Source organism: Cupressus sempervirens, chromosome 8, assembly GCF_028749045.1.
Source record: "Cupressus sempervirens isolate cs-2001-9-10 chromosome 8, ASM2874904v1, whole genome shotgun sequence".
Taxonomy (NCBI): Eukaryota; Viridiplantae; Streptophyta; class Pinopsida; order Cupressales; family Cupressaceae; genus Cupressus; species Cupressus sempervirens.
In genome coordinates this window covers 142,219,627-142,235,991 of record NC_143125.1, presented here as the reverse complement: position 1 = coordinate 142,235,991, position 16,365 = coordinate 142,219,627, and the positions used below count along the sequence as shown (strand labels likewise).

At 36.4% G+C, this 16,365-nt stretch overlaps 2 protein-coding genes across 2 annotated transcripts in view; both read right to left on the bottom strand.

The window, feature by feature from the left end:
• The window catches only part of LOC149541950 (dicarboxylate transporter 2.1, chloroplastic-like), a 57,444-nt gene extending 42,538 nt beyond the window's left edge, over window positions 1-14,906 (bottom strand). Inside the window, exon 1 of the mRNA XM_089797000.1 lies at window positions 14,046-14,906. Within this exon, the coding sequence (XP_089653126.1) occupies window positions 14,046-14,814 (769 nt within the window). The 5' untranslated portion in view covers window positions 14,815-14,906. The remainder of the gene's footprint in view (window positions 1-14,045) is intronic.
• On the bottom strand, window positions 6,784-9,881 carry LOC149541951 (uncharacterized). Its single transcript, XM_089797001.1, has 5 exons — window positions 9,527-9,881; window positions 9,010-9,400; window positions 8,182-8,880; window positions 7,653-8,064; window positions 6,784-7,544 (listed from the first exon to the last, which is right to left on the bottom strand). Exons 1-3 carry the CDS (start codon window positions 9,552-9,554, stop codon window positions 8,667-8,669), a joined length of 633 nt encoding a protein of 210 aa, XP_089653127.1. The 5' UTR covers window positions 9,555-9,881; the 3' UTR covers window positions 6,784-7,544; window positions 7,653-8,064; window positions 8,182-8,666.
• Window positions 14,907-16,365: the final 1,459 nt, after the last annotated feature.

Genomic DNA, 16,365 nt, shown 5'->3' with positions numbered 1-16,365 from the left:
CAATCTTTGGTTGTCTTGTATATCTCCATATTCCTAAGAAGAAAAGAACAAAACTAGAGCCCTCAAGAAAGAAACGCATATTCGGTGGTTATAGTGATTCTTCCAAAGCCTACCGAATATATGTGCCATGATCAAGGACAATTGAAATCAGTAGAGATGCGAAGTTTGACGAAGATACTGTATGCAAAACTTCTAAAGATATAGAAGAACCTAATGATGATTATATTCCTGAAAATGACAAAAGTTCTATAATTGAGAGGGAGAGTGCCACAGAAGATAATGGACCAACAACACCAAATCCTAAAGATAATTCAAATCCACACAATAAGAAAAGACCCTTATGGGCAAGAAAAATGTTTGAAGAAAACAATGTGGCACCTAATGAAATGCTTAGAGAAACCAAGAGGACAAGAAATCATTCATGTTATGTTACTCATCAAAATGAATCCACTCAATCAAAACCTTTTGATGTTGAAGAAGCTCTAAAATCTCAAGCCTAGAAAGATGCCATGATTGAGGAATATCAATCTATGTTAAAAAACAATGTTTAGGATATTGTGCCAAGACCCAAAGACAAATTTGTTGTCTCCCCAATATGGTTATTCAAAATCAAACAAGCACCTAATGGCAGTATTGAAAAACAAAAAGCCAGATTTCTGGCCAAAGGATTCTCATAAAACGAAGGGATCGATTATGATGAAACTTTTGCTCCTATTGCTCATTACACATCTGTTAGAACTTACTTGCAATAGCTGCATCCAAAGGTTGGAAGGTACATCAGATGGATGTAAAGATGACATTCCTGAATGGAATCATCAATGAAGAAGTATACTTGGAACAACCAAAAGGGTTTGGTATCCACAAGAAAGAGTCACATGTATGCAAACTAAAGAAAGCTCTTTATAGTCTTAAACAAGCTCCCAGGGAGTGGTATGAGAGAATAGATAGCTACCTTACCAAATTAGGGTACTCAAGAAATGAAGCAAATCCTAAGATATACTTCAAGAAATTAGAGGGAGATATGTTAATACTAGTTATCTATGTTGATGATCTCTTGATTACAGGCGAAGACCTCATATCTGAATTCAAAACGAAAGATTTAGGTCTTCTACACTACTTCTTGGTATTAGAAGTAAGACAATAGAGAGAATACATTTTCCTAAATCAAGGGGAGTATACCACTGACATATTGAATAGATTTGGCATGATGGACTACAAACCACCATCCATAACTATGGAGGCAAATCTCCATAAACTCAATACTGAGGCACATGAGTCTGAGGCCATTGATCCTACATATTATAGACAGATAATTGGATCATTAATGTACTTAGTGAACACTCGTCCTTATATTTGTTATACCACAAATGCACTAAGTTTATGTGCGAACCTAAGAAGATTCAACTCATGGCAGCATAACACATTTTGAGGTACTTGCGAGGCACTATTGGACTTGGGCTGAAATATGAAAAAGTTGAGGTAGAGCTTCATGGATATTCAGATTCTGATTGAGCCAGATGTTCAATTGATCAAAAGAGCACTACAGGTTGTTGTTTTAGTCTTGGTTCTGCAATGATATCCTGGTTTAGCAAGAAGCAATCTTCTATTGCTCTAAGTTCCACCAAAGCAAAGTACATAGCCGCATCTATGGCAGCTCGAGAAGCAGTGTGGTTAAGGAAGTTACTGGTTGGGTTATTTGGAAAGCCTCTAAAACCTACAATCATCCATTGTGATAATCAAAGTTGCATCAAACTCTCAGTGAATCCAGTCTTCCACAACAGATGCAAACATATAGAGATACTTGTTCACTACATCAAAGATATGGTAGATAGAGGTGTCATCAAGTTGGAATATATCAGCACTGAAGAACAGTTTGTCGACATATTTACCAAACCTCTTGCAAAGCTGAAAGTGATTTACTTCAGAGGAAAACTTGGTATGGTAACTAGGTCTCTATTGTAAGGTGACGACCTCAACAGTAGGTTGACCTATTATCATAGACTTCATTAAATTGTTGTCCCAAAATGTGTCGGATTGTGTGATAACAAAGATATCATGATTGACTTCATTTGTTGTCCCAAAATGAGCTGGAGATCATGATATCACTTGTGTTGATTTTTGATTCATTGTAATGTTATCGATTCTGGGCTATGCCAAAAACTATGACAATAAAGAAATCATGATAGACTACATTAGTCCTAGATGAGCTAGATATAATGATTCTATCAAGGTTGTTGTCTGATAGACTATACTCAGTATTGTCACGGAATGTGTCGGAGATCAGATAACTAAAATTCTTCTAGGATGTCTATGTTGAGCATCTTAATATAAGATTGATAAGAGCCCAAGGTAACCATCTTGTGACATAATCATATCCTCCATTGCTAAGAGGGAGTGTTGAATGTATAGCATCAATCTGATATTTAATGTTTAATTAGTGCTCAGATGTTGAATCTATACATTCACTCATACATACATACATACATACATACATACATATGTTTGCATATTAGTATAAACTGATTATTCAGATGGTTCAATTTAATCTTGATAGTGATCAATCGAAGCTATGATGCCAAGCGATCAAATTGTGTAAACACCACATACGATCTGCACATATTGTAATCATGACTTAGGATCGTGTATGACTTTACAGTCACACACGATCTATAAATATTATTGTGAATATATATTAGTCATTGCCAATGGAAATCGGGCTCCTTCAATATGCCATCAGCGATCATGATTATAGTAAAGGTTTGTAAAGGACACCTCATGTCAAGGCATGGCCCTACGGATCCAAGGGACACGTAGAATCATGTCTCTACATGAGACTGTCCATTCAAATTCATACATATATTGAGTTATGTGGATCGCTAGAAGCATGTCAATACACTCATATTATTATTAGCAATCTGCATATACATGCGCCAAACAAGAACAATATCAGTATCATTCATTGTATAGTTTGAACACAAGAATAATATATCAAAGTAATCCTAAAGCATCACATACCTCAGCTATTGTGCTATTGCAGAATAGAAGATTTTGTAAGCATCTACATTCACAATAGTCAAACAATTGAATCAAAGGTTAAACTCTACCAAGTATTTTATTCCTTAACAGTATACATCATAAGGAAGTAACAACTTGTCACCAGAAAGTTGAAAGATTGATATTAGATTCAAAGGGAGTCGGACAGGCATCCTTAGGCAAAGAGAGCCTCTAAGGGAGTATCTACAAGACCTAACTTCCCAAGATCATCGTTCAACGGGAGAATTTTGTGGTGCAATCCCTTGCGAATGATATGTTCTCTATGAAGGAGAAGTTCAAAGTGAAATTCCTTGTAATGCAATCTTCTCTCTGAGAGAGAAGTCAATGTGAAAGCCCTTGCTTGACCCTCTGACTTGGTTCATAGTGGTTATTATTTTGCATATGTGGATTATGTCATGAAAGGTGACGATCTTATCAATAGCTTGACATGTTATCATGACAAAGTACATTAAGTTGTTGTCCCGAAGTGCCGGTAGTCATGATAACGAACATATCATGATCAAACTACATTAACTTGCTGTCTTGGAGTGCCAGAGATCATGATAGAGTTCATGACATGTTGATTACTAGTTATTTGATTGACTTTATTAAGTTATTGTCCCGGAGTGCTGGTAATCAGATAACACATATCCTACTAGGATATAAAATATTCTTTTGGTAGGCATCAAGGATTTTATTCCAGTGCACATACCAAAAGAATATAAGTACGATGAATATCATATGATTGATATTTCTTGCTGAAACATACTTCAGATTATATTGAAAGATAACATCTAAGTTGATGGATTAAGGTTGATATCCTTAAATATGTCATTCCAGGAATATCATACTGAGATGATATCTCTTCGTATACTTGACAGCATAATGTGTTCTATAACAATCCTCCCTAGCTAAGAGGGAGTGTTAAGTTCGTAGCTTCAATCAAATTGATTCAATCATGAGATACATTGTTGATGGTAAATCATCATTTAGACAAATATTCTTATATATATATATATGGTTATTTATATTTTTGTTAATATATTATTATTATCTAATGATGATTAACTGTAGAGACATGTCTCATCCTCTCATATTTATATATAAGTCTTTAAATCTGAATTTGGAACACACCTATAACAATGGCAGTGTTATTACATTTGCAGAAGCGATCCTAGTCACTCGATAGGGAAAAGCCTCATACTCGAGTGAAAAACCTAGCCACACCTGAAAGATAGATCTTTTATTTAGATCTCAACATAAATACAAGTATTCTCGCTTCTGATTGAAGTCTCCAATCAGTCAATCAATAAGCCTAGCTATTCTCTTATCAATAATGCCTCACAGTCTCACAGACTTCTATAACAACTGATTACAAACATCAAGAATCACAGAATGCTCAATGATCTCTCACACACACGTGCACAGACCATATACAAATAGATAATACAAAATAACTGAATCTCAGCACATATACAGTTAGTGTGGTTGTTCCAGAACTCACAGCATACTGAAATATATATATATATATATATATATATATATATATATATATATATATATATATATATATATATATATATATATATATATGTGAATACATTGAGACTCAGGTATCCACGGAGCGGGATAAGCACACAACCCAATGTCGTAATACATTGAACACCCATACTCTGAATAAGAAAACGATACAGCAGAATACCACTGTGACTAAGAGCCTGATACACCGCTGACAGTGACTAAGAACCTGATACATCCAATACAAAGAAAATACATATATTGAAAAAACACAGCCTCTATAGAGCAGAGCAATATACTAATGAACAATGAAAACACCATCAATACAACTGATAAAAAATGAAAAAGACAGTCAATACTGAGAACAAGAGAAAGCTTGCACTTCTTGCAATTAACACCCAACAACAGAAACGACACCTCATTCTTAAGGACCTCCAAGATTATGAAAGGACGGATGTAAAGAGCATTACGCAGAACCAAAGGAAGGTTGGCCGATGCCTCCAAAAGAGTAAAGGACAACTTCAGTATGAAATGGGCGACCATAAAAACAATGAAACAACCTGCCAACATAGTCATATACAACTGCACTGTGCTAAGTCGACGCACAAGATGCCAATAAAGAAGCTCCTTAAGAGAGAGATAATAAAGCCCAAACAAATAACTCTCTTGCAGCTATAAAACTTCAACAATTGGAACCGTGATCTAGTTGTTAGTAGGTGATCTAGTATTCCTAATACTATCTAGTTGTCGATAAGTGGTCTAGTATTCCTAACACTCTATGGTCCATAGTAGATGGTTAATGATTCTTAAAAATGCTAGCAATCAGGTCTGTTCTATCAACTTCTATCTGATATGGTATCCTTCCTAGAATGTGACAATTACTGCAACAAAATTGAATATTTTGAACACTTGCCTTTTGACCATATAATATATTTAAGTGATTAATTTGTGATCTTCCTTTCTTAGTGATAAATAGGAATGAAATATTAAGGATATTTTTTCTTGGCATGATATTACATTTGGCCATGTTCCTAAATTTGATTTTTTTTAAATGAAGTTTTTTGGTTGATTTTAAAATTTTTCCGTGAGTCTAGAGAGTGAAAAATGACAAGGTTTTCCAAGAAACAAGAAGGGGCCTTACAAAGTCTCACGGTGAGCTCACCCTTTGTGTATCCTAATGTATATTGCCAAAAACAGGTTCTCTCTTTTGTTCAAAGCAGTGTTCCACAAGGATGCATACCCCACACCCAAAAAAAAAACCTACATTTCCAAAATGTGTGCATCTCCAACACTATCATTATACCCCCCCGCCACCAACTCTATCATCTCTATAATGCAATCAAGACATTGAGGAGACATCCAAGGAAGGGACAGCTTGGAGACTACAAACCATCTCGAGGATGCCCAAGCGTCTCTTGTGACTAGCCAAGCAAACATATTTATTAAACAAATCAAATTTTTCTTTGAACTTTGTGCCCAAGACAAAACCCTAAGGACCTAGAAGCCCTGCCCAGATTTCACAAACTCTATAAAACTACCTCTCATCCTCATTTTCATTCAACAAAGTAAAACAACAAGAAGCTGATAGTGCAAGTGTGGGAACAAGAGTTGCAAGTGTAAGGTGAAAGCATTATTTGAACAATGGAATGTGAAGACAATTCTAGTGTTATTCCAGCAGTGACAAATAGTCATCATGGGGTACAAATAGCAAGTTGTCTTCAATTATGACTCTACAACTCACTTGTTATATGCAACGAGAAGTCATATTTTCATGTGCATTTTGAAAGTTGTAGCTATGAAAATTCCTAAGAAATAGTGGCAAAGATCTTTGCCCATGGTTTTTTTTTCCAAGTATGCTTTTATGGGGTTTTTCCACGTAAATCTGTGTTCATGTTTTATTGTTCTATATATTTTTTGCAATATTACTTTTACAACAATTGGTATAAACCTTCGTTTTTGCATAGAAGATGTTTATTTTGAGAAATGAGCAATCACCATTAAGTAATATTACCAGATTTGAGGTGCAAAAGTTCAATGGTTCCAACCATAGTTCAACTTCTCGTTCTTGACCACTTCTTGGCGAGGCCAAAAAAAAAATTCTTGGCAAATATTGGAGAAAAATCAGCAACTTCTCGGAAAAATATCGGGAATTTAAAAAATGACTTTAATTTAATTAAATTTGCATTTTTTTCACAAAATTCAATAAGTAGATGCATGTATTGAGTCAGTAAATGAGTAAACAAACCAAACAAGCTGATCTAGATATATATAAATGCAATAAATAACAAAATCGCATCCTCATGTGGAATGTCGATGTAGTCACAGTCTACAAACTCTGAACTCTGAAACAAGCTACAAATAGTAAATACCGAATTGTCTTTGTCAAAGACTCAAAATATAAGCAAATCCAAATGTCAAGTTCAATATGAAACTAGTCTACTTCTTCCTCTTCCCCATCCCAGTAGCTCTAGTAAAAACTATGGGAGAGGGAGGGGGTCTAGAAGCTCTAGCCGTAGCAGTAGTCTGTGGTGGTGCTGGTGTTGGCCCTGGCAAGGACTCCTCATCATCCTCATCCTCACTATCACTGTCCTCAGACTCCTCATTCTCACTGCCCTCCTCCTGAATGTTGTCTAGTCCCACTACAAAAGCACCCTCCTCCATAGCCTCCCTCTCCAACTCATATATCTCATCCTCAGTGAACAGTGAAGGCTGCTCCTCTGTTGTCCAATCACCAAAAGGATCTATGTCATCCAGATCAAGTGGCTCAATTGCTGCTGCCATTACCTTTCTTATGTGCAACTTAAGGTTATAATGCACAAAGACAAGGTCATTTAGGCATTTTTGTGCCAATTTGTTCCTCTTCTTTGTGTGAATAGATTCAAACAAGCTCCAATTACGCTCACAACTAGATGAGCTACAAGGCTAACATAAGATGCAAAGAGCAAGCTTTTGCAAATTAGGGACATTACCACCCCAATTTCACCACCAAGCATCTGCAAGATAAATATTAAAGAGTTAGAAAGCAAGATGAGGACAAGTTTATGTAGCTTATTTATCTACTTAACATGCATGTGAGAGACTCGAAATTCCAAATATTGTACCTGGTGTCTGAGTCTATCTGCCTCTCTTTGCCAAAGCTGAGGAGAATAGTTTGCCCGTTGCATTTTCATACACTTTCATCTCAGCCACAATGAGGTCTCTCACTGCAATGTCGGGTACCATCCTCCACATGCATTCACTAAAGCCCTCCATGACCTCTCCATTGGGATCCGCATATGATGGAGAGAAGTAGTAACAAGGGTTGAGAAAATACCTTGCTGCATGAATGGGTTGGTGGAGCTGATTGCTCCACCTCCTATCAATAATATCCCATAAGGGCTGAAATTTTAGGCTCTCTCCCCAGTACTTATTTCTTACAGCCTCTTTTGCCCTATCCATGGCCTCATAAAGGGACCCCATTGGGGTTTGTTCCCCATCTACCAAGCGGAGAACTCTAACCAACGGCTTCACCACCTACAATTGAAAAGTAGAAAACAATTATTAATCCGAGAGTAAGGTTATAAAATAATAATGAAAGACTTGATTAATAAGTACAAAAAAAAAAATCAAATTTTGAAGTTTCCAACTCACATCCACAATTTCTGAAGCTCGCTCAAAAAACTGGAGATCAAACACAATGCGGGCAACACTCTGCCCATCGACCTTCTTTTAATAACTTGATTGTAGCCATTTTGGACACACACACACATCTGCCTCGAAGGATTCATATGTTTAAGAACACTTTGCAACGTTAAAAAAATCATTTCAAATCTTGTGACCGCGGGTCTAACCAACTCCTCATCTTTGGTGTAGCCTCTCATCAAGTGAAGGACCCAAGGGTGATTGTAGTTATATTTTGTTATTGTCCTTGCTTCCTCTACAACCGGTTTCACCCAATCCAATTTCCCTATATCCTCCAAAAGAAGGTCAATAACATGCGCTGCAAAAGGAGACCAAAAGAGTGTGTTATGCTTTTCTTGTAAGATCCTACCCGCTGCCACATATGCTACTGCATTGTCGGTTATGATTTGCACCACATTTTTAGCCCCAACCTCTATCACAATATTCTCTAGCATTCAAGCCAAAGTCTCAACCATCTTTATCTTGTCCGAGGTATCCAAGGATTTAAGAAAGATCACTTGATCCTTGCAAGAAACTAAAAAGTTGATGATGGTACAGTTTCTTCCATCTATCCATCCATCTGAAAGTATGGTGTAGCCATACTGTTTCCATTCTAACCTTTGCTCTTCAAACACTTCTTTGCCCCTACAAATAGCATCTTTCAACAATCTACAAGCACAACATAAAAAATGATATTCACTTTAAGTACACGAGTTTGATTAAAGAAAAATTACTTTCAACAAAAACAAGTAAATTGTAAAACTGTAAAAGTATTAAAGTTTGAAACAAGTGAATTACCTCCCACTCAAGGCTGCAAGAGTAGGTGGTTTGTAGCCCTTTCCTGTTACTGTACAACCAATCACAAAATTCAGAAAATATGGACTTGCTGCAACATTGAAGGAGAACTTGTTAAAAAACCAAAAATCAACATATTGAATGTCAAGTTGCGCATGCACATCACGGTTCCATCCAGTACCCTCCAATGATGGTTGTGCTCCAAGTGCGTTTCTATGCACAAAATAACCATCAATAGAAGAGCTTTGCGGTCTACTAGACCTAGTAGAAGTGGAAGCTGAGCCCAAGGACCCGCCACGAGTAGGTGTGTTCCGTACGCAGATCCTTGGGCCACAAAAAGAGCCCACTATCCCCTCAATTGCTTCTTCTTCTTCATCAAGGGTGGTTGGGATACCTAGTCACATGACACAACCCACATCATCTCATTATGAATCATGATAAATTGATAATTGTTTTAGCACAAGCATTAGTTGTGATTAAAAAATAATAAATGATTGTTAAAACTTAAAAGGAAACATACCTTGTGATTCGTAAATGGCTGCCCTCATGGCCAATTTTGCCCTTTCCCTTTTCAACTTCTTCTCTTCTTGGGCACTAACCAAAGATCATCTCCCTTTTTATTTCCTCCATAGTCGCATCACAAATCCTTGTGTCACGCCTTTCTATACCAAAAAGGTGGTACTTCAAATGAGATATGCCTCCACGGATTTGTCTTTCACATTTTATGCATATGACACTATTATACTCTGTTCCTTCAAAGGCATATTTCCATGCAAAGTCTCTAGCCCCTTTAGAGCGCGTGCATATGAATCCAGATGGACATGCTACAGGACCACTAGAAGATGCTGCTGCCCTAGATGCAGAGGAAGCCATATTTGCTGAAAAATCAGAGAATAAAACAAAAAATGTTAATGCCTTAAAGTTTTGAGATTATTGAGAAAAACTTGATTGTTTTTGGGAAAATTGCAAAAAGATGGTGTTAGATCTTTGCCTCTTTATCATGACTCATTCACTCTAAAACTGTAAAATGTATTATAAAACATTACAAATGCAAGATATGCAAGTATGATGCAAGATATGCAAGTATGGGAAGACAAAAAATGTTTAACTCAAAAGAAAAAAAAATTGAGAAACTTACTTGTGGATCCGGATTTGCTTGGAAAGAGCTTCGAATCCGCTCCTAAAACTTACACCTATTTTTTGCTCCAAAACCCTTCTCCTCCCCACCCAAGACGCCAAATGTAGCAAACAGATGCGAAATAACGTTTTTATCAAACGCAAGTTTTAACTAGTGCCGCCCGTGAGAAGTTCTTGAGTTATAGCGAGAAGATGGCAATTTATCGCCAATATATCGCCAATTTATCACCGCGATAAGTTGAAGTTCTCGACGTCAAATTCCGGCGATAAAATCATGTTATTTCTTGTCATGCCGAACTTCTCACGATAAGTTGACTTATCGGCGATGTCTCGGCAAGAATTTAAACTATGGTTCCAACATTGTTCTATGGAAGCTGAAGATTCAATCTTTGCTAGTGTAGGGTGGATAATATGGCCAAGCTCTTAAAGGGGTAGCGTCGAAACCCACAGCCATGTCTTTGGCAAAATGGAATGAAAAGGATAGTGTGCCTAGAGAAACAATCCAATTATTACTAGCAGATTCAATTATGCCCAATGTTGCAAAGCTGAAGATAGCTCAAGTGATTATTTCTACTCTAATTTCTTGTTGGTCCATGAAATCAATACAATTTTCTAATTGGCCCACAAAGTCATGCCCAATTGTAGTTATAGATATCCTAATTAGGGCTTATGTGATTTAATCTTGGCCCTTGATTTCAAATCAATCTTGGCCATTCATTATAATTGAGCTCTCTATATAAAGGCTTGCTCACATCATTTGCAAAAATTTTGCCAAAGTACTACCAAAATTGTTCTTTATTCATTGTTGGTCTTCATGGTGGATATATATGATAATATTGGAATATTGCATGGTTTTGTGCATCTTTCACTTAGATTGGAATTTTATCTCAAAGTAATTGTGAATGCTTACTTGATTGACTAGAAAAATCCAGGCCACTAGCCTCATGTTGATTGTAAGTGTGACTTGTGTGGTTAGCCAATAATTTAAAGCACTTAACTTCAATTGATATTTAGTCTTCAGTTTGTGTCCATTTGATGGGACTGAAGAGGAGATAACAATGTGAGAACCATTTGAGTATTCCTTAGAAGCTTGCAGTAGGTGGGTGGAGATGCTAATAAAGATACATAGAGTCCAAATTCATCCATACTTCCTTGCATTCATAGTAGAGGAAGGTAGCAGTAGAAGTTAAGTCTAAGTTAAAGTGGAAAGTTTGAAGATCAAAACTATATTTCCATTGCACAATGTCCAGCCAGATCTTTAGAAGTACAGGCAATTGATATCTATTATCTGAATAGCGTATTTCCCTTTGTGAATCCCAACAAACCACATTATTTCACTGAGCGAGTTTCCACAAATTGAAGGAACCTTGAAGTCATTTCATGACCTTACTTTGCAAGCTTAGCATGAGAGAGGATTGATTGTTTGATGTTTCTCCTAACATCAAGTATTTGATTCTGCATATTGTAGTGGAACAAAACTCACATCAACACTTGCTAAGGTCTCAACGAACATCAAAAACATCCAAATAATACCCAAAATTTGCTTTGCCTTACAACTTGCTCTAATGTAGTTTCTACTGAATTTGGATCCTACAACTCCTTAGCTTAAAAGATCTAGTGATTTCAAAGAATATGATAAGACCGTTAAAGGGAATGAAAATACAAATCCAACCAGGCTGAACCAAAGAGACTAAATACCTGAGAACATGAAAGAGAATCTATTCTGCCACTACTCTATTCTACTTGATACGACTAGAACTGCCACAGCATCAAAGCCAAATCATCCTAATACGAGTGAGTCCACCATAACAAAAGTGAGACCCTATAATTTAACGCTTGAACACAGCCATCACCAGACTACAACAGATAATTTTGTCACTGTGCAATTTATTATGAGTCCTCTATTTTCAAGAACCTACTTCAGCTGTCAAGAGTTCTAGTGTGTCCAAATCACCACAAGACTAGCCACAACCTCTGTAGCACCCAGTATTAATGATGCATACCACTATTTGATGAATTATCAAATTAGGCGTATAAGAGGTCTTCACATAGTCATTTCGAGTAGTATGTGAGACCAGTAATTTGTTTAAATTTTACTTTTGAATCGAAATCCTATGTTGCAAAAAGAAGGGTGTTAATAGAGAAAAAAATATTCAAATGCGAATAAGTAAAACATGGACACCTAACCACCCAGGATTCACACCTGCAAATTGAAAGATAAACACAACTGGTTCCGTAATAGGAATCAGATACAAAAATTAGGACCTGCCCACACCCCACGGTTCATAACCAAAGGAGGAGAGTCCCTCAAAGATGCCAGAGGAACCCCAGAGGACATTAAAATAAACATTAGATAACATCATATGTCTTTGCAAGCTGGTTCTAGATTCAAAGGTGTAGGTATTTTTTCATCAATGTTTCGGGTCATACTCTGTGATCCATCATCAAGATGAATGATTGAGAGCCAAAGGGTCATGGAGTGTGATCCAAAACATTGATACAAAAATACTTACACAATTGAATCCAGAAACAGCTTGCAATGATCTCATGGATTGTATAAATCTACTTACTCTTATCATAATCTTCCTATCTCATATGAAGACCATGATGAAAAAGGACAGATAAGCCATGATCCTCTCTAACACCATGTTGTGACTAGTTTAATAATTACAATGTTGACACAAAACCATCAAACTTTTTTGTAATTTACTAAATTGTGAGATTACGAAATACTTTCAAAATTTGATTAGGTGTGAATCTACGGTCTTAGAACACTTTGCTAAATGCACATCCGTTGATATATGTTTTCCCAAAGGATTAATGAACTTCAAATCCATCCAACAATTATTCAAAATTGCAAACCCACTGTTCAAAAATTTGTTAGATGAAAAACTATTGAGCTTTTTTGAAAAGACTGCTAGATTGCTAAATTCAGAAAACTACCCATCATTTATAAATTATTCTTATTTTTTAGACTTATAGATTAACATCAATTATAAAATACACTTAGTCAGAATTTATCATTAATTTTTTGAAAAATTGCAAATTTCTAATTTTCTCTTCTTGAATATATATCCAGCTTGTTTGCATTAATCTGCTAATTTGTGAATCCATTGGAAACAAATTTCAATATTACCTATATTATAAATCTACTGTGAGGAAAAAAATTGTTAATTTACAAATTTATCAAACGTATGTTCCTGAAAGAGACTGAATCCTGAACCTCGTTTTATTAAATTAGGTACAAATTTAGGCAATTAGCAGAAAGCAACCTATAAGAAGACACTTTGAACCTATTGTAAAGGGGAAAAGGTGAGGAAATTCGAAAATCTCAAATCTGCTTGAATAAAATTATTTGGAACTGCCAATCTATTGGTTAAAAAAATTGTATGCATGTATTCAATTAAGAATCTGTGTTCCAATTTCTTTGTGATTAAAGCAACCCAAAATGTTAGTCTTGTCTTTAAAAATCTGGCAAAAAACTAGCCAATTATAGACTCAGCACTCAAGAATTCACCAAGCCAATGTAAATCAAAATGAGCATCTAATTTTTGAAATTTTGGTAGGCAATCGTGGCATACATATATAATTTGAGGTCGATTTATGCCAACAAAGGCATTTATCCTCTTTCTAGATCAAGCAACAAATCCATCCAATCAAGTTGCATTTCTATATGTAGTTTGTCTATAATTCAAAAAATATTAAAATTTGCTGAATTTTGAATCTACTGTTAAGATTTTTTGTAAAATTAGCAAAGCACACAAAATTGTGTTAAATTACGCATCTATACTTCGAATAATTAGTTAATTAACCCGAACCATAAATCATTATTTTAAATTTATTTCTCTATTAGTGAAAATTTTACTAATTAACAATTTCTTTTTATGTTTCCAAAATCATACCTGCCCTAGCAGTTGTACTGGGCATCGCAGGTGCAATGAAAGCCTCACTGATAGTCAATCCGTAAGAAAGCCCGAGCGTGCTCTTCCCTAGCCATTTCACGAAATAAGTAGCGATCCGATCACCTAAGCCGGTTTTCACGAACCCTCGCGCAAAGAAAAATGAAATGACAATCAACCATATGACCTCGTTCGTGAAGGCGCCAAAGGCCGCCGTAAACGTTAGGGTTTTAGTAATTATGGAAGTCGTTAAGCCGAGAAAAGCCCAGGCGCCTACTGGAAGAGGACTCAAGACGAGTCCTGTAATCGTGGACAGAAAAATCGCCAACAATTGCCACGCCTGGGCGCTTACTTCCAGCGGCTTCGGCACCAGAAAGCGCACAATGAGACCGACCGCTATGGAAATCGCGAAAGGCAGAGGCTTTGCACCTTGCAAAGAAGCAGCAGCGGGGGCATCGCTGTTATTGGTTTCTGATATAGAGGCGGCTGCAACAGGCCTCTGGGCACGCGATTGGCCCTGAGTGGATGAGGAAGCAGGCCGCTGCAATAAGACTCTGCTGGACAGCAAGCTGCTGAGATTTGACGAGGATTTAAGGGAAATCGGCGTCAAAGAACAAGTGAATTTAGTACTTGTGGATTTAAGGGCACGATCGCAGCTGCCAATCGCGGGCTTAAGATGCGACGATCTGCGTGGCTGGCATCTTGTTAAGGAGATCTGAGACCGAGAACAGACGGTCATTGTTGAGGAGTGAAGTGTTAAAGCATCCATCATTGGGTTTCGATCGCGAGACCTCTCGCAGATCAAATTCAATTTCTGGAGAATCTCATGCACAGCTGAATGAAACTTTCTAAAGCATTACCGTTAAGACTGTTGTTTTCTTTTGTTGTATTATTATATCGATTGTTTGAGGTGGCTGTGTTCTTCTCCTGAACGCTTGGAAACCATCGACTGAATATCTCACATATTTTATTTCGCTTTAATGCTGTGGATGTGGTCAGATATATCTGCTCTAGCGGTAGAATGCTGATAAACTAGCACTTGCACCCAAGGAGCAGGGGTTGCGCCGATAGTGAAAAAAGGTGGTAGTCTATGTAAGATACATGTTTTCATTTATTTTTATCGTACATTTAATAAAACACAAAAGGAGTATAAACAAAAAAAATCCGATTAAATATTGTCAGGTGACATAACTAAGAATTATGATGAACGATAGTATGTGTACATAGACATTGCCTAAGTTCACACATTTAAGTTTGGCATTCATTTTATTACCAATTCAAGGACATTTCCAATATTGAATAATTTGCATTTAAAGAGGATCAAAGTCTTCTCTTCTATTTTACCATAAACAATATAGTGCAGCGTTTGAGAGAATAACACATCAAAAAAAAAAATTGTGTTCTTAAACATGACCACACTCAAATATGTACATCTAAAGATAAAAGTTCAATTCAAGGACATTTCCAATATTGAATATTTTACATTTAAAGATGTTTAGTTGCCATAAAGTTTGGAACTCTGAACTCTGAACTCTTTTTTGAACTAAGGAGCTGATCCAATTGAAATACTTTGATGGGATCAATCCCAAAAGGAAAACTTCCTCCCTCCCCCCGACATAAATGGGCATTAATGCAAAGGGCCTTTGCATGCACACATGTCGAACAAGAGAACATTTGAACCTAAGGAGTCGACTCACCACAAGGGGTATCTTTTCACCATGCCTAGATAACACAATTTTATACATTAGAGAAAGATGATATTGAAATGAGTAAATGTAGCCAACCTAAAAAGCGATGAAGTGAACACAAACATAGTTATATAAATTAGGGGAAAGCATGATATTTTATACCTATCCGCTCTATAGGAAGAGTTGTTGCAATCAAGACTCTTTTTTTCTTTTTCTGATAATGGTATATGGATTATCTTTCATTCTTGAATATTGATCAAAGGAGAATGGTGGCTCTATACGAAGGTTGTCTAGTGATTTAACTCTTGATATAGTTATAAAAGTCAAACCTTGTCATTTTGTTGTACTAATATCAGTTGTTTTTTTTTTAAGTGTCAATCCCTAAAATTTATGTATGTTGAGTGCCCATGACATGGATAGTGGTATCGATCTATAATTTCCCAAGGTGATAGGTGTTATAGGTGAAATATTTGAGTTGCCTTGGTCCCAAGGCGATCCATTGTAATTATCAAATCGTACAATCACATATAGAGGTAGTTCAAGGGCTTTACAACCTGATATGTACACAATATCTACCACCTCCCCAAGTGATTCATTTACAAGGACCCAAACTGAGTTGAAGTATGATGGTTTGT

Excerpts from the sequence above, each read along its gene's own strand:
- LOC149541951 (XM_089797001.1), bottom strand. The coding sequence starts at position 9,554 with ATGAGGGCAGCCATTTACGAATCACAAG. Across the intron at positions 9,401-9,526 it reads AGCCATTTACGAATCACAAG|GTATCCCAACCACCCTTGAT; the intron begins GTATGTTTCCTT and ends TCATGTGACTAG. Across the intron at positions 8,881-9,009 it reads CTTGCAGCCTTGAGTGGGAG|ATTGTTGAAAGATGCTATTT; the intron begins GTAATTCACTTG and ends TTGTGCTTGTAG.